The following is a 19,152-nucleotide window of genomic DNA, read 5'->3' as shown; positions in this document are numbered from 1 at the left end:
TTCATTTTTAAACACAAGAATATGAAAGCTACTTCTGCACTTGCCAACTCACCATTCAGTGTTTTCTATAAGGGGGAAAAAAAACGACAAAAAACCCCCCAAAAATCTCCTTACTACAATTTAGGGCAAGAATTTCCAGAATTTACTGCACAGAAAAATTCCCCTATGAAATGCAATTTGCATCATTTCTGTCATTTCGGATATCCAAAGCTATGTGATGTGTCACACACTCCCTTTCGTCCAGCCTCTAAGGAAGCCTCTACAGCAAAACTTATGAAATAAAAACATATTTGATTCTATGGAATCATTTTCTACTCTAAAAACATACATGCTAAACATAAATGCTTTGTAAATCATTTCAATTCCTTTTTTGGAATAAAAATGATTTCTTGGATAAGCTCAAAAAATCAAGTCCCCCTTTTTATATGTCTTGTTGTTGTTCACTTGCTCAGTCGTGTCCAGTTCTTTGCAACTCCACGGACTGCAGCACACCAGGCTTCCCTGTCCTTCACATCTCCCAGATTTGGAGCATAATAAGTCTTATTGGCATAATGATTTTAGGTTTCTCTATTCAGTTCAGTTCAGTTCAGTTCAGTCACTCAGTCATGTCCAACTCTTTGCAACCCCATGAATCGCAGCACACCAGGCCTCCCTGTCCATCACCAACCCCCAGAGTTCACTCAGACCCGCGTCCATCGAGTCAGTGATGCCATCCAGCCATCTCATCCTCTGTCGTCCCCTTCTCCTCCTGCCCCTAATCCCTCCCAGCATCAAAGTCTTTTCCAATGAGTCAACTCTTCACATGAGGTGGCCAAAGTATTGGAGTTTCAGCTTTAGCATCATTCCTTCCAAAGAAATCCCAGGGTTGATCTCCTTCAGAATGGACTGGCTGGATCTCCTTGCAGCCCAAGGGACTCTCAAGAGTCTTCTCCAACACCACAGTTCAAAAGCATCAATTCTTTGGCACTCAGCCTTCTTCACAGTCCAACTCTCACGTCCATACAGGACTACTGGAAAAACCATAGCCTTGACTAGACGGACCTTAGCAAAGTAATGTCTCTGCTTTTGAATATACTATCTAGGTTGGTCATAGCTTTTCTTCCAAGGAGTAAGCATCTTTTAATTTCATGGCTGCAGTCACCATCTGCAGTGATTTTTGAGCCCAAAAAAATAAAGTCTCACACTGTTTCCACTGTTTCCCCATCTATTTCCCATGAAGTGATGGGACCAGAAGCCATGATCTTCGTTTTCTAAATGTTGAGCTTTAAGCCAACTTTTTCACACTCCTCTTTTACTTTCATCAAGAGGCTTTTTAGATCCTCTTGACTTTCTGCCATAAGGGTGGTGTCATCTGCATATCTGAGGTGATTGATATTTCTCCCGGAAATCTTGATTCCAGCTTGTGTTTCTTCCAGTCCAGTGTTTCTCATGATGTACTCTGCATAGAAGTTAAATAAGCAGGGTGACAATATACAGCCTTGACGTACTCCTTTTCCTATTTGGAACCAGTCTGTTGTTCCATGTCCAGTTCGAACTGTTGCTTCCTGACCTGCATACAGATTTCTCAGGAGGCAGGTCAGGTGGTCTCATATTCCCATCTCTTTCAGAATTTTCCACAGTTTCTTGTGATCCACACAGTCAAAGACTTTGGCATAGTCAATAAAGCAGAAATAGATGTCTTTCTGGAACTCTCTTGCTTTTTCCATGATCCAGTGGATGTTGGCAATTTGATCTCTGGTTCCTCTGCCTTTTCTAAAACCAGCTTGAATATCTGGAAGTCTGCAGTTCACGTATTGCTGAAGCCTGGCTTGGAGAATTTTGAGCATTACTTTACTAGCGTGTGAGATGAGTGCAATCGTGCGGTAGTTTGAGCATTCTTTGGCATTGCCTTTCTTAGGGATTGGAATGAAAACTGACCTTTTCCAGTCCTGTACAATCCTATAAAAGGCATTATTTAAATTCATGCTTAGTTTTTTAAACAATGGAATCATCCAACAAAATGGAAAAGAAAGGCACTGGAAAAGTACAAACTGATAGTCTAATGAAATCCAATTTTGTAAATCCTAATATAATACCTCAACAAGATTCAGTGTTAAAACTAAAGAAATTTAATTGAAATGTATTAATTCTGATTTAACATGTGGTCTTAAATTATATTCTACATTTGGGAAATTTGAAATTTGTGACCAGTCTGAAATCTTACAAGTTTAGTGCTAATATGTAGGAAAACTAACTCTCTCATTTTATTCCAGGCATACAGCACAGGTGAGAAGGGGATAGTTTTAAATGGATGTAATCATTTCTGTCTCTGATAAAAAGCAGTTTCCAATTTGCAAGAGTAGGTATTTTTATTTAGGACAAATCCCACTACAAACTATAAATCATGACAGGGTTTCATGTTATGAACTAAACTGCTTATAGTTTTCATGTCTCATAAAAATAAGATTTATAACCAATGAACTGGATTAAATTGTGTGCTCATACAATCATTCACTCTTCCTCACACACACTTTAAAATGGCAATATTGTGTTGACCTTCTGAAATATACTAAGAGGAGGCTTTTCATAGTAAAATAAATGAGGGAAAATTCAACAAATTAGTAAAATGAAAGGGGTAGTGACATTCTATTTAATATTTTTATTTCATTAAAGAATTACATAAAAGAAACTGTTTACTTGGTCAAACAATAATTTTGATTATTTTGTAAACCATTCCAATTTCTATAACAAAAGTGTCTGTGCTTGTAGTGAACAATCCCATACCTCTTAAGATACATAAACCATCATCACCATTACCGCCACCATTACCACAAGCTTGCATCTACAAACTGTTAAAGGTTTAATATGTCCTTTTAAAAAAATGAATTATGTACAAAGGGGAACAAAGATGAAAACATTCATCACCTTCCAAACCAGTGAGGACAATGTGTGTGCCTGCATTAAAATGTGGGTTCTTTTCCACGAGGCTGCATGGCTGTCAGTTCCAGAGTTTCCTCCTGTACGTGCTTTGGTGCAAGTGGATACAGTGGGAGCTGAAGAGAAAACAACTTCATCTGATAGGAGGCAGTCAGAGAAAGTGTCACAGAGAACATAATACTTGAACTTGGATATGAAGGAAAAAGAGAAATTGGCCAAATTAACAAGAAGGGGACAAGCATGATGAGCGCAGGAGAACACGGATGCAAAGGGACAGAGAATTGAGAAGATAGCAGGTTTGAGAACTAGCAAACAATTCCGTAGCATGTGGAAAGAGACCAGGTTAAAAGTCAGGCAGGAGAAGACAATAATGTGCCTTGAAGTTTTGATTTTTTCCTGTAGCTGATAGGAGCCATTTACCCACATTAAAATATACATATATATGTATATGTATATATATATTCTAGTAGCAAAATCCAGAATGAGTTGGAGGAGGAGAGAAATATTAGGAGCAAATGACCAATAAGATTTTGTGAGTGAAGGAAGAAACACCAGCCATGGAGAAAGAAAGGAGGAGACTAGTTTGGAGTTCATTAAAAAATTAAATCAGGAGTCCAGTTATCTTATCTAGTAATCACCAAGAGCTGCTGAAGATTATTATCCCTTTTCTAATTCCCCATGTAATTTCATAGACTTTTAATAAGGGGAGAAAAGAAAAAAGTAACTTACCAAATAGAAGAGATAAAGCTGACTATTCTATAAAATCTTATCTATTGAAAGCAAAAAAAAAAAAAAAAAAAAAAGAGGATACATTTTTGCTAAAATAATTTGTAGTCAATAAATTACATGAAATCTAGAGTGATTTTTTTTTCAGGGGTGAATTATATCAGTAAGCAAATTAAAAAGCCATGACTAAATGTAATTTTAGTACAAGAGATAAGACCACAATAGAGTAAACAAATAATTACAAAGCCAAATTATCTGCCTGTATTATTAAAAACCATTACCTTCATCTAAATTTTCTTTTTTTTTCACCTTATGATTTTCATTCAGTCTTTTATAATATAGGCAGATAATCTGGTTATTGGATGTTCTGGATAAACTGGATGTTCTGATCTGAATTTGCATTAGTTTTCTATATTGAGCAAATTTATGGAATGGGTTACAGATACATCCAGCCATTGCTTATAACTGGTATCTATTGTTCTGCTTGTCTGGCACCCTTCACCCATCTTTGAAAACTGATCATCTCCTGCTTACCCTTCCTCTTGAACTCTTATATCCATGTGATTAGTATCATAACACCACACCTGTTCAATGTTCAGTGGATGGCCCACCTCATATCCAATTCCTAGTTATCCTTCATATCAATGACCCATCTCTCCATTTAACTTTAGCACCCACTATCTTCAGAACATACCCTAGCTGGGAATCACCACTAAAGAATGGCTGTACTTCTGCTACAACATGCCGTCTAACCACACCCATCAGTCCTTCCCCTTCTCTGAACAGGATTACCTGTTCATCGGTTTGGTTTCGTCCACATCTTCAGGCCCCTGTCCACTCCTCCCAAACCATTGTCTTCCCCACCTCCTTTCCACGTCCAGCCAGAACCCTCTGCTAATCACATCAATAACTCTTTCCCTAGAACTTTCCATTTGTTTTCCATTCTTCGTTTCTAATACAGCAAGCCTAAGCATTCCCCAACCAGATGAATCACTCAAACTCTGTGCCAGGTGAACAGAACTCTCACAGAGAAAGCTGCTCCACTATTCAGATTGCTGTCATTGAAATTCATAGTGACTAACCACCGCAGCCCTTGGCAATCATCAGTACACCTTGTCCTAGTCAGCTCACATCCACATTCCCTCCTGTAACTCTTTCAAACGTTGACCACCTTCTGGGATAAGAATCCACCTTCCAATGCATGGGACATGGGTTTGATCCCGGGTAAGGCAACCATGACCCTACATGCCTCTGGGTAACTAAGCCCATGAGTGACAACTAGAGAGAAGCCCCCGCACTAAGACCTGATGCAGCCAAACAAATAAATAAGATTTCTTAAAACAAACAAAAACAAATGTTGGCCACTTTCGTAAGCCCCTTGTTCATCAACCCCTCTATCTTCATCTTAAGCTCTTCCTGCCTCATAGTGAAACAGAAATCTCCAGGTGGGAGGACACTCACCTCTCCACTCCTCTGCCTCAAATATACCTACTAGAGTACGAACCTTGATCTCACTCATGACTATCTCTGAGGAACCAAGTCTCTCTTACTGTCCTAAGACCACTATTTGTGCCTGGGTACTAAGTCACAAACCAAAGAAACCTTCAGATATACTTCCTTCTATATCTTGACCTGTGCTTCAATCTAACTTCTTCCCCTACAATGACAAGCAGATCAATTAACCTCACCTCTCAAATAAAACCTCCATCACCTGAAATAACAACAAAATCTCCCCTTGGCCCCTTAAGTTTTAGCTACTTCCTATTTCCTCATCAAATTTCTTGAAACCACATATTTTATAATAAATATAAAAGATGTACATTTTCTATGTTTATGTAATAGAAACAGATGGCTACAGTTTGAGGAGTAGAGATTGAGAAGAATATATAGGTAACATTATGTTACCTATAATGTATGCAGGTACATATATTTTTTGTTTATTTCCTAAACCCCTGCCATCTGTTTCTAACCAAACTTCTAGACTGAAAATACCCACACTAAATGACCTACGATCTTATAATTGCTAAATTTAAAGTTTCATTGCTAACTTCTCTTCTTAACTGGCCCAGGAGCATTTAAAGCTTTCTTTTCCCCCACAGCACTTACCACCTCTTCACATTTCATACATGTATTGAATTAGAACCTTTCTCCCTCCTGTAGGATGTGTTTATGAGGGTAGATAACCTGCATTTTTGATTCAGAGTCTAGAATAGTGCCTGGCATAATAAGTAACCAATGAATTTGTTGAATAAATAGTATCCACCTCCTGGCCAAAATAATTTGGGCCAGAGGTAGGAACCACCCAAAGTGAGTCAACTCTGGATGTGAGAGTTGGACTGTGAAGAAGGCTGAGCACCGAAGAACTGATACTTTTGAACTGTGGTGTTGGAGAAGACTCTTGAGAGTCCCTTGGACTGCATGGAGATCCAACCAGTCCATCCTAAAGGAGATCAGTCCTGGGTGTTTATTGGAAGGACTGATGTTGAAGCTGAAACTCCAGTACTTTGGCCACCTCATGCCAAGAGTTGACTCATTGGAAAAGACGCTGATGCTGGGAGGGATTGGGGGCAGGAGGAGAAGGGGACGACAGAGGATGAGATGGCTGGATGGCATCACCGACTCGATGGACATGAGTTTGAGTGAACTCTGGGAGTTGGTGATGGACAGGGAGGCTTGGCGTGCTGTGATTCATGGGGTTGCAAAGAGCTGGACACAACTGAAAGGCTGAACTGAACTAAAGAGTTTAAACTCGGGAACAAGAGTCAAGACATTCTAAGTGGATATAAACTGACCTTAAGGGTGAAAGGAGAATAAAGCATATATGATAGAGAAGTTAAGACAAAGAACATCCTTTGTCTCATCATCCAGATAGAATTCAAGCCCTTGTTTCCATTTATCCCAATTATCAAAACAAATTCTATCCCTGGTCTCTGTGAAATATCCCAAAATCCATACAGTAAGTTATTTTTAAACATAAACTAATTTAGTCTCTTATTCTGTTGCTTACTACCAAGAGATTCCTTACTATAATACAGGTCTCTGGTTGACCAGGAGGCTTAAAATAAACATCTAGAACCAATGTTCAAAATTACAAAGACAAAAAGGAAAGAAATGAAAGTAACAAGTTAGAGTTCCCATTCTAATTCCCTGAATGAACAATAGGTGTAAATATATGGGCAATGGTTAGCCTACTTTAATGATATGGAATCATTCTGTTTATGATTTACAAACCCTTTATGACATCACACTTAGGTACTACTTCTGGGGAAAGAGCTATTTACATGTCTTCCTTAAGTAAGATTTCACACACATTCATTTTAGAGGTAACACCTTTTTTTAAAAAATTAAGTTTAGAACTAATCTTACCTCATGCTAATATCCCTCAGGACATAGACAAGTACACCATTCAACAGAGAATACCTAAAGAACCAGAGCTACCACAGTACACAGCAAATTAACACTGGAAGGCAAATGAAATGCATTCTAAACTGGCATTGAGAAATAACAAAGCTCTATCTTGGAGAATAGAATTTAATAATTACCTACATTACATTTCATGGGTACTTACCAAACAAACGCTGATGGAATAGAAATTTGCCAGCTATTAGTCCTATGAGAATGGCAAGTAGCCATAGAAGCACCTTCAGAAGCCTCCAGCCAACTCCTCGAGGATATTTATTTGTTACAAATGAAAAACAGTTTCCAACAACAATAACATTGGCTTCTGTTTGGCTATGAGAAACTGGGTCCTCCGCAAATATTAAGAAGTTAAAGAAGATCACCAAGTAAGCCACGATCATGCGAGACCAGGGGTGCTGGAAGTAATAACGAAAGTCTTTACCCATCCTTCAAAACTTCACTTCCACAGTTTACCTGCGTGAGAAAAGATACACAGGGTTAGAGCAAAACAACAAGTAGTCCCTCTCTTTCTGCCACCTGTTCAGATTTACAACAACCCAATAAAGAGACATTTGGAAAAGACCAATTCCTAGTTATGGTACCAAGACAAGTTTGAGACTGAGAATAGTAAATACTGTCCCTTCCCTGTTATCTCATCAGACTTCTGATCATACGAGGACTTAGGGAAGTAAAAGAGTAGGGAGAGAGAAAGGCATAATGAGAAGGCATAATGTGGTCTGAAATTGGGATGATGACTCTTCCTATTTTAGATTATCATTTTTATGTTTTAATCATAAAACAGATCATTTAAAAATTAAAGAAACACAGAGGTATGCTGATCACAAACTAACAAAAAATAAATATCCTCTTCTGCCCAAATCCTTCTCCTTGGAGTTAAGATCCCTTAATAATTTTGTGCCTATACTTTCAGATCTTCTTTTTTTTTTTTTTGACATTGAAAAATGTGTGCACGTGTACAGACTTTTATAAAAATTTTCAGTCTTATTTGTCAAATAATTTCAGCACCGAATAAGTTTCATGAAATAGCTAAGCCTATGGCAGAGTAGTTGCAAGCAGAACTTGGGCAACTCTGCTTGTGTGAACTGAGAAGGAAGGCAAAGATTTCACAGAGGAGGACATACTCAAATTGCAGTTTGGAGGATCGATAGAATTTTTTCCCAGCAAAGAATGCACATATGCTTAACCTAGGTGCATGCAAGGGCCCAGAGGCATTGCAAAATATGTAACATGCCTAAAGAGCAAGGCCCTAAAGATGTGTACTTCAAGTACAGAAGCTTTCTTAAAATGCTGATATCCAGGCCCCACCCCTAAATCTTGCTCAACTCCTCTCTCTTTCCTGTTTGGGGGCCAGTCTGCCCATAGGAACAAAAGCCTTTCTAGGTCCTCCAGGGCAGGGACTGGGTGACTAATTTATCTAATTCTGGGGTTCAGTCTTGGTGAGCCCATTTGGTGCTCAGACTAAGCTGTAACTCTTTTCTTATCCAGCAATAAAGCTGATTAAATTTAGGAAAATAATAAAATTCTCATTTTACACATAGAAAAAGATACAAAGATCAAGTCACAAGCCTGAATTAACCCGAAGTCAACGGAAGATCTGAGAATAGCCTCCAAAGCTGCCTCCCAAGTTCCAGTCCAACATTCTGGGTGGATGAATACCAATTAAGACCACAATCTAAGCTAATGAAGACTTGGCTTAATTATTTAGAAAAGTTATGGGAACACACAAAAAGACTGGCAGTAAAATTTAGCAACACAGATAGTCATTGTGCCTTCTATTCATAAAACTTCCAACCAATTTCCTTCTTCATAAATACTCCGAAATATCTGTTTTTAGGGGCTGGAGCTCAGATCACTAAGGGATGGCAATTTTTTTTTTTTTTTTAACATGAGGTTCATCACCCAGTTACAGACCTACATTGTTCTCACACCAAAGAATACAGATAAAAGTAGTTAAGAACAAAGACAAACATCATGCATTTTCACAGTATTCAATACATAAGAATGCCAGAAGGGGCCAGCTGTCAACTGAATTTCATGCAAAATCTTTGGAAGTGTCCAAAGACCACTTTTAGAAGAGAATACACAGAAACACCTCAAGGCCAATGAGTCCTGAAGCAGAAATAGTTGCTACATGCCCATCAGAACTGGACAGGGCTGTCAGTTAAGAAGTTAGTTTCTCTGAAACTTCTCCTACCAGTGAGGAATTCTGGTGTGGTTCCCCCATCAACTCCCTTCACCACCCACACAAAGCAAGGCAGCCGGATTTAGACAACTAAATACATATAACTCTGATTCATTTTTAAATAAATGTTTTGTGGAAAGCAGGCATATATTTATTTTACTGCTGTTGTTTTTAACTTCAGAATCTTGCTTTGTGGGCTCTGCAATTTCCACATATCCAAACTGAGTTACAACATTCAAAAAAATTTGGAGGTAGCTGTTCCTCTCCAATATTTATATTGTTTCAAGAGAGAACTGTAGTACTGAACAACAATCCTGCCTTAGTACAGGTCCTAACTCCCACAGTCATGCAATGCATGCTACTACCACTCCCTTATGAATGAAAAGAAAACAAAGAAGGGACTTCCCTGGGGCTCCAATGGTTGGGAGTCCACCAGCCAATGCAGGCGACGTGGGTTAGATCCTCAGTCTGGGAAGATTCCACAATTAAGCCCATGAGCCACAACTACCGAAGCCTGTGTGCCTAGAGCCTGCACTCTGCAACAAGAGCAGCCACCACAACTGGAGGCCTGCACTCTGCAACAAGAGCAGCCACCACAACTGGAAGCCTGCACTCTGCAACAAGAGCAGCCCGGCCCGGCTTACCGCAACTACAGAAAGGCTGTGCACAGCAACAAAGATCCAGTGCAGCCACTAATAAATTCATATGATAATAATAAAAGAAAACAACGGAACAGAGCAGGTGCTGCTTATTTAATTAACAGATCCATGAGCAGAAGAGCCAGAACTTGAATCAAAAGCCATTCCTGGCCCTTGATCTCTCTACTGCTGCTACTGCTACTGCTAAGTCGCTTCAGTCGTGTCCGACTCTGTGCGACCCCATAGACAGCAGCCCACCAGGCTCCCCCGCCTCTGGGATTCTCCAGGCAAGAACACTGGAGTGGGTTGCCGTTTCCTTCTCCAATGCATGAAAGTGAAAAGTGAAAGTGAAGTCACTCTAATACACCAACAAATCTGGAAATGTTTCAAAAAATATTTCCAATCATGTTTACAGCTTAATCTTCATTTCCTCTAACAGATTCAGTGACTTAGACACTAGCGGAGTGAATAGGATCATCTGGTCTTATTCTTTTATGGTAAACATGTTTATATATTCTTGCCTCATACTCCAAAATGGAATCAATGTATCCTAGTGGGCCCCAAATTTCAAAACTTACATAACCTGAACAACAACAGCGTTCATCTCCGCTTCCTGACTCCCTACGTGAGGAGGTTGACAAAAGTTTGCCTAGTGATATCAACCTGTTGTCCAGACCACCAAAACTGCTTTCCCCTCTGTACTTCCCATAAAGCATTCTGATGATCAATACAAACTTTCAGTGACTGTACTGTTAACCCAGGATTGAGGCTGTTCAAACTGACTATGCTACAGGGTATACACAATCTAAAAACATTTTTTTTAATTTTTTAAAAATTCAATTCTGCTTCCATATTGAGCTTTATCTTAAGTAAATGTGCTTTTATCTTAGCTCTTAGCAGATCATAGTGAAGTTATCTGTTTATGTATTTGTCTCCCTCCCTAGATCACAAAGTCTCCAGGGAAAGGGCTGTTTACTTTCAGGACATAGCACAGTGCTGGCCTCATAGTGGGCAACCAATAAACTGGATAAACTGAGTGGAACTACAAAAGAGAAGCCCCCTTGTATAAAAGAGATGAGAAGAAGGCAGAGCAACCTGCCATTCGTTCCACTAAGGAAAGAGAAGAGCATTGAATCCATAGACTTCAAGAATAATAGGCCAGTAACAAGCACTGATACACCCTCAATCCCATCCCTACAGCTATCATACCATTTCAGCACCAGGTTCTGCACTGTTCTCATTATTACTAACATTTATTAAAGACTTAACCACTCTGCAGACACTATGCTAAAGGGCTTTACAAATATCTCATTCAAATTTCACAGCAACCTAATGAAGAGATACTCTATTGGAAGCAATGTTTAAACTGAGTTTAGTAGCTTGCATCAAGCCTACACCAGAGCCAGGATTCAAATTCAAGCCACATGCCTTCAACATTCTATACTACATCTTCTCCACACAAAGACATAGATTCCAAAATCTTGCCTTTTTTCATGTTGTTTAGAAAGTTCCTAATGATAAAGCCAATTGATATAAAAAATTCATAGTACTTCTAAGATAAATGAATCTACTATTACTATTCAAACTGACTTGATACCATGATTGGAAAGAACTGGGATCATGTGACTGACCAGGATTGCTCTAATTTTTTTCCTTCTCCTTTGAACATCAGTATAAGTAGTTGAACTTATCTGATTGTCCTTTTGCAATGCATTACTGACATCCACTCTGATTTTCCAACTCTACTTATACAGAACACTGCACCTCTGAAAACTAGACTAATTCACACTATGCAATTTCCTCTCATAATAATAAAATCATGAGATAGATGCTACCATCAGTATCTTGGAAGCCGCTGCTTTCACATAACAGCAGTGACAGGCTGAAACTTTATACCCTGCCTGATAATCCACAGGCCTTTAGTCACGGTTTATACTCTAGAGGGACTGGTATTTAGTGTAGATATCAGAAATGTCATGCATTTTACTACAAGCCAGTATTTTACCTGGTGAAGTAAAGTGAAAGTGTTAGTTGCTCAGTTGTGTACGACTCTTTGGATCCCATGAACTGTAACCCTCTAGGCTTCTCTATCTATGGAATTCTCCAGGCAGGAATCCTGGAGTGGGTAGCCATTTCCTTCTCCAGGGGATCTTCTCAACGCAGGGATTGAACCTGGGTCACCTGCATTGCAGGCAGATTCTTTACTATCTGAGCCACCAGGGAAGCCCCATTTCACCTGGTACTAACAGCTAAGAATGGAGAAATGGAAAGTAGGTAATTACATGCAAGTTGGGAGGAGAAGCTCAGCAAAGGCACAGGAAAGGACATCTGGGACAGACAGAGACGTATCAGTAGTTCTGTGTGGCTGGAACACAGAGCACTTGGGGGCACCCTCAGATAGTTAAGGATAATCTGGGGCTATTTTAAGGAAGATTACACAAAAGTAATGTTCTTTATTTTACTGATTAGAGACCACAGAATCAAAGTTTTCAAAGCAGTACAATTGCTTGCAGCAGGGTTTTCAAAGATTTCTCTGCCTACTTGGAAAATGACAAACTGGTAAGAGGCATGATGAAAACGGCAACCCTAGCTGGGAGGCAGCTCCAACAGTTTACCTTAAAGATAATCAAGTACTGGACCAGGAGAACATCAAAGCCCTGATAATTGTTTTAATCATTTACTTGATTGGACCAAAGCACCCTGCCTTCCTCACTTACTGGGGTTTTTCCAAATAAGTAAAAATCTCAAGGACTTCAAGAGTACAAATTTCATGTTTCCCTCAGCAGGAACCCTGTCTCGGGTGATGCTTTATGCATAATGACAAGTATGAGCAAGATGGAGTGTATCAGTTCCATTTTTAAAAAAAAAGTATGAGTTCATATGGCAAAGTCCTGATGAACTAAAAAATTATGCTATACAAAAGACATTATTACTAGCCAAGTGCCCCCAAAGTCCAGCTCTGCTAATGCAGCTCTTAGCATCTAGCGATACCTAACCAGGTAATACGAACATCATTTGCACTGTGCAGCACTGTGCTAGGATTAAAAAAAAAAAACAATTTCTCCAAATGTTTTGAAGCTCCTTGGTATTTATGACTCAAAATTCACCTGAAACCCTTCTTACCTCTTGTCAAAGGGCTTATTAAAGATGACCGTGCCTGTACCCTGCCAAAAGTGTGAACTTTATTTCAGCACCTTGAATCTAATGTTTTAAAAAATAATTGTTAAAAAGATTCCTTGTACTTTGTTTTTTGTGGTATGCACTTTGTGCTGCAGACAGCGGTGTGTGGGATACTTCTTGGCTGTTTTAGTACAAGACAAAGTTAAAGATTATTTACTTCAGTTACCTAGCTATAGTATTATATTAATGTATGTAAAGCTCTCTGCAGTTGACAGAACACTATTTATTGATACAATCGTTTCATTTAGTCCCTGGGAAATAATCACTTCAAAAATTGCCTATTAAAAGGGCAGACAGAGCTTTAAATTATTTAATACTATTTCCTTAAAAGATAAATAACAACAGCCTATGTTTATATCACATTTTACCACTTAGTGTTTTTATCGGGTGAAATCACATCATTAGAATGACTTTACACAAATGATCAAAAGCGTCAGGAAGGCAAAACAAATGGTGATGGGAGAAATATGGTCCATTTCTACCTGACCTGCTACTCACTAGCTCTGTGACTTTGAGCAAATCCCTAACCACTCTGAGATTCCACTTCTTCACCAGCAGGATCCTAATGAAAATACTTTCCTCACAGGGCAGTAGAGGAGACTAAAAGAGATTTCACTTGTAAGTGCCTGGTCACTTTCAGGCACTTCCCTACCTGAGGACCACTATTAAAATGCAAGTGACTTCTGGTCATTCCCATTAAACCTGAGCATGGAAATAACATCAACTGTATATTACATTTACTGAGTGGTTTGTATATACTATTCTCAGTGTCTTGGGATTTTACTATAACACAAAGGATGAATATCATCCTATTTTACAAATATTGGAAATGAGGCTCAGAAAGCTCAAGCGACTTGTCCAGAATCATATATAGAGAATGGTGAAGTCCAGATTTGCTAATTCCATGCTAATTCCATAATTTCATCATTCACTTGTTCACTATTCACTATTCACATGTTCACTATTGCATATTTGTGCCAAGCACTGGCCTACGCATGAAGGTTACTAACAAATAACACCCCTTTTTCCTTGAACCTTAGGATCTAGATTGAGAGAAAAAGAAATTAAACAGAGAAAAATGAAACAGACAGTATTTTAGAAAGTTATAAGTTGATGGAGAAAATGAAAAGTTAACATGGGGTGTCAGGGAAGTTAAGAAGTTCTAACTATAAGGTGACAATTGCAGACGTGAAGGAAGGAAGTAAAGCAAGCAGACATCTGAGGAAAGAATGATCCAGACAAAGGAAAGGCCTGAGCTGCACATGATTAGTGCATTTAAGGAAAAGCCAGGAGCCTAGTGTGACTGGACAGCATGTGGATACAGGGGAGTATGAAGGGACTAGAGATCTGAGAGGCAGTATCATGATCAGGCCTTGAGGCCATCCTACCACATGGGCTTCACTCTGCAAATGGGGGACAGAAGAGTGATGCAATCTGACCATTCTGCCTGATACTTGGAAATGTACCAGATTCTGGATACATTTAAAAAAGAAGAGATAACAAGATGTACTGATGGACCGGATGTGGACATGGCCTGACAAACCCCAGAACGGATTTGCCATTTCCTGAGATGGGGAATGCATTTCCTGAGAAGAATACCTCTGGAACAGATATAGGCACTAACATTTTGGAGTGCTTTTTATATTTGGGGCTCTTGGCAAGTACTTTTCATGCATTTCTCAATCAGCCCTTAGACCTAACCTTTGGATTTACCAGTGAAGAAACAGAGTTTTAAAAGGTTATCTGCCCAAGGTCATACAGCTACCAACTGGGGGAAGCAGGCAGAACCACCTCTTTATGACCCCAAAGTCAATACTCTCATTTATTGTGTATTTCCTACACTGAAAAGGATAACCTAAAAAGTTCCAATGGGAAGGAAGCAAGGGTGAGAACTAGGTGGTGACTTACACCTACGGGGCACTCAAAAAATCTTTGCTGATGGATGAATAAGCGAAAAAGTAATGTGTGGATGACAGTTGGGTATACAGACCAGACTTGTGTGAGAAAAAAAAAAGCACTGAAGATTCTATACCAGACAGAGCAGACTCTTGATAATGGGATATTCAAGTCTGTAAAAAGAGAAATGGCAGAAGGTGAGAAAACCAAATATATATATTTGCCTGGACCAGTCCTGAGGTAAGAATAGGTCTTAGTTTACTATTTGAATTGTTGGATGAAAAGGCAAGCATGAGGAAATGATATAGTATTTTACATAATGAAAGTGCTTAATACAGGTTTTAAAAATACAAATAGCAATAATAACAGAAGTAAAGTTGGAGCTTCTCATTTTTTAGTCCAATACAAGAGACCACACAGCCTTTTAAATAAAAAGCAACCTTTTAAGTCAATCAATGAAACCGCTGTAAGTGGCTTTGCACAGATATCAGGTCTGTACTTGTGGTACCCTAGCTAATTTAGAGGATCACATCCATAAATCACTTTCTAGACCTTCTCTTCACATTGTTCCAATCTTTAAATTACTTGTTTTCCTTGTTATTACCCTCCAGTCTTTGGGATAACAAAGCACTGAACCAATGTGAGTTTTTAAATAGAAAACCTGAAAGCAGAGCAGGTCTGAGGTCCCCTATAAACATGACAGTTAGCCAGCTTTCCCCATCAAAACGGCCTTTTCATGTCCTAAGTCGAAAAACAATCAACAATTAATTCTTTTAAAATACTTAGACTTTCTCTTCAGTGACACGTTTTGATAAAGAATTAATTGTCGTGATCATATTCCAGACAGAACATCTAAAAAAGTAAGAGTTAATGAATAAAATAAAATTTACTCATACTGAAATTTCTTTTTAACTGACCGACAGTTTGAAGAAGCAAATTAAATACAATAAACAAGTACTGGTTTCTGAATACAAGGCTCAGATGAAGGTGGAGTGGGGTGAGAACAAATATCTGAGTCAAAATGTCAAAATCCATAATTACCTTTAAAGTACAAAGATTGGGGAAGGAAGAATATAGAGTTAGAGAGTATAAACATGACAAAAATTCAGTGTTTTACAACAGAAATAGCTCTTACAGGGACTCTTCCTAAACTTTATATTCAATAAACTGGAAGAACTTTATTCTGAAGACAAAACCCTGAAATCTTCCTAGAAGTTCTTCTCTGGATTTCAAACAACGTATCATTTATAACTAGAGGGAAAACACATTTATTCAATGTACTTTAACTCAAAAAACACTTCGTTGATCATGAGACTTCTATCTACACATAAATACTAAAACAAGCTTGTGATGTTTACTAGCATCTCTCATACACACACTCGCTTACTGTTCCACAGCGGGTAGAATGAATAAGAGAGCCAAAGTGGACCCACATGGGTCAAACACACTTGTGGGCCTCCGGCATTTTCAAAAGTAGGAATAGAGAAACAGTTTTATTAATCATGATGAAGGTAGTAAACACTCAAAAGTGCTCAAGTTTTGTGCGGTCTGGGGGGTTTTGTTTTTAAGGAAAACAGTCCTGAACTACAACCTGTTAATGTAATTAACGCACGATACTGGGGCTTTCACTCTGTTCGCATCCTAGGAATCACTGAAGCGAGGAAAGTTCGCCGTCCATCCCGGTGACGTCCCTCACCCCGCGGAGCCCGGGAGTTTGAGGGTACCCCCTCCCCAGCCCTCCCCGAGCCTCCTCCGCCCTTTCTCAGGAGGGCAGGTGCGCGCTCCCCTGCCGGCCCCTTCACCGACCCCTCGGCGCGCCAGCCCCGGGCAGGAAGGAGAGGCGGCGCGGGGCAGCCGGCCGGGGGCCGCGGCCGGGGCCGCAGTCGCGCGCAGGGACGAGGAGGCGGCGCGGCTGCGGGCGGCCGGGCCGGGAGGGCTTCGCCGCGGCGGGACCGAGAGCCGGGGTAGGCGCGCCGGGCGCCCGGGCCGCGTACTCACCGAGGGGGCCGCGCGGACTCTGGGCGTCCGCACTCGGGAGACCCGGGGGAGCGAAGCTCTGCCGCGCTCGCGGCCTCTCTGGGAAGCGCGGCGAGACGGGCCAGTGGCGTCGCTGCCGCGGCTGCTGTCACCGAGCTATAAATACTGGCTCGGCCCACACCCGCCGCCGCCTACGCCAGGCGCCCTCCGCAAAGTCCGCCGGCGGCGGGCCGGGCAGCGAGAGCCGGAGCGCGAGGGCGACGGCGCCGCGCCGATGTCCGCGCGGGCTCCAGCTGTGCAGCGGCCTCCGCAGCTGGAGGCATGGCCTCCCGCCGCCCCCGCCCTCCCCCTCCCGCTCGCTCCCCTAGCGCCCGCGCCGCGGGCCGAGCGCCGGGGCCGAGCTGCCCGGCCCGGCCCTCCTCTGCAGAGCGCGGCTGCGAGCGGGGGCCGACTTTGGTACCCAGAGCAGTGGGGGTGGCGGCCGGGGGCGGCGGCGCTCCAGCCTAAGCTGTCAGCAGCAGTCCCTTCCCGGGGAAATTGGAGATTTCTTATAAAACCCACCATCCTGTGGAGAACCAATGAGGTTCCCAGGTGGAATGTCCTCTTAAGAGCTGCAAACTTTCTAATGCAGTCAGGTCACAGGGCATCCTTTCTGCTTTTGTCTATTGGTGTGGAGGAGTGGGGATGGGGAGAGACAGAGACCTCGAGGATGTGAGAAGGTCTTAAACTTACTTTCCAGATTGTCTGGTTTCTCTCTCTTGCTCGCTCTCTCTTACACACACACACACGCTAATATATTCACACATGTATACACATGTTTATAAGCACACATACATTCATACACATAGAAATGAACAGATAAATGTACACATGCATACATATATATTCATATATACAGATAAATGCATAGGCACATTTACACACGCATGTATACAGAAGCACACACAAGCACAATTTTTAACGTTTTTGCAGCCTGAAGCTCAGAAAACTAACATTCTGTGGTGCTTAAATGATTCACTTGCAGCATGCAGGAGGAAGACCCTCATCACATTTGACCGGTTCCTTTCTTCGATCCCTGGGTTGGGAAGATCCGCTGGAGAAGGAAATGGCAATCCACTCCAGGACTGCCAGGCAATAGCCTGGAAAATCCCACAGACAGAGGAGCCTGGTCGCAAAGAGCCCATGGGGTCGCAAAGAGTTGGACACGACTGAGTGACTTCACTTTCACTTTTTTCTTTCCTACTGTATGTATGTGTGGCCTTTGTTTCTCTCGCTACCCAATAACAACTGCTACCTCAGTTTACAGGTTGCTTATAATGTATTAAAAGCTGCTGTCAGGGATACTGATATTCTATGCTAATGGAAGTGATCACTAGTTTGTCTAGTCAAATGGAAAATGGGACAATTTATAGCTACTTCCCGGAGAAGGCAATGGCAACCCACTCCAGTACTCTTGCCTGGAAAATCCCATGGATGGAGGAGCCTGGTAGGCTGCAGTCCATGGGGTCATGAAGAGTCGGACACAACTGAGCAACTTCACTTTTCACTTTTCACTTTCATGCATTGGAGAAGGACATGGCAGCCCACTCCAGTGTTCTTGCCTGGAGAATCCCAGGAACGACAGAGCCTGGTGGGCTGCCGTCTATGGGGTCGCACAGAGTTGGACACGACTGAAGCGACTTAGCAGCAGCAGCGCATAGCCACTGCCAGTAGCAAACGTGGGAGAATAGCCTCTCTCGTGGACTATCAGCATGATTCAGGAATGATTGGGCAGCAAGAGGGAGAGCTGAGATGTCAGCAGATTTTGAAATGGGGTAGAGAGAGCCATTCCCAAGTCCTGCAGTGTAGCTAGTGTACACAGGGTTCACTGTGCATCCACTACCATACTTCTCACTGTTTGACATTTGTTCTGCTTCTAAGAATGACCACATAAATCCCCACTGTAGTCAGTTTGTGATCATCTTATTGAACTCTCAGCATAGTGAAGCTTTCACAAGTTTCCCCAGGAATAGCTGTTTCCTGTGCTTGCACTTTGTACATTTTACTATGACATTTTTTACATGGGCTGTACTTTTTTATGTCTTTTCCTCCCCCATTAAGCTATAAATGCTTTTGAGGGCAGAGACTAAATCTTACCATTGCATCCTCAATACTGAACATACTGAGTTATGGTAATGGCTCAATAAATAGCAGATTAATTCCACAGTTTAACCATTC

General features: G+C 41.1%; 1 protein-coding gene across 1 annotated transcript in view; it reads right to left on the bottom strand.

Annotated features, from left to right (window-relative positions):
* Nucleotides 1-17,266, bottom strand: part of TMEM117 (transmembrane protein 117) — a 585,912-nt gene extending 568,646 nt beyond the window's left edge. Inside the window, exons 1-2 of the mRNA XM_040233808.1 lie at nucleotides 16,957-17,266; nucleotides 7,211-7,515 (exon numbers count right to left, since the gene is read on the bottom strand). Coding sequence (XP_040089742.1) covers nucleotides 7,211-7,487 — 277 coding nt within the window. The 5' untranslated portion in view covers nucleotides 7,488-7,515; nucleotides 16,957-17,266. The remainder of the gene's footprint in view (nucleotides 1-7,210; nucleotides 7,516-16,956) is intronic.
* Between the last annotated feature and the right edge of the window lie 1,886 nt (nucleotides 17,267-19,152).

Source organism: Oryx dammah, unplaced genomic scaffold (genome assembly GCF_014754425.2).
Source record: "Oryx dammah isolate SB20612 unplaced genomic scaffold, SCBI_Odam_1.1 HiC_scaffold_29, whole genome shotgun sequence".
Classification (NCBI taxonomy): domain Eukaryota; kingdom Metazoa; phylum Chordata; class Mammalia; order Artiodactyla; family Bovidae; genus Oryx; species Oryx dammah.
The sequence above is the reverse complement of the archived record's forward strand: the minus strand, read 5'-3'. Positions and strand labels throughout refer to the sequence as shown.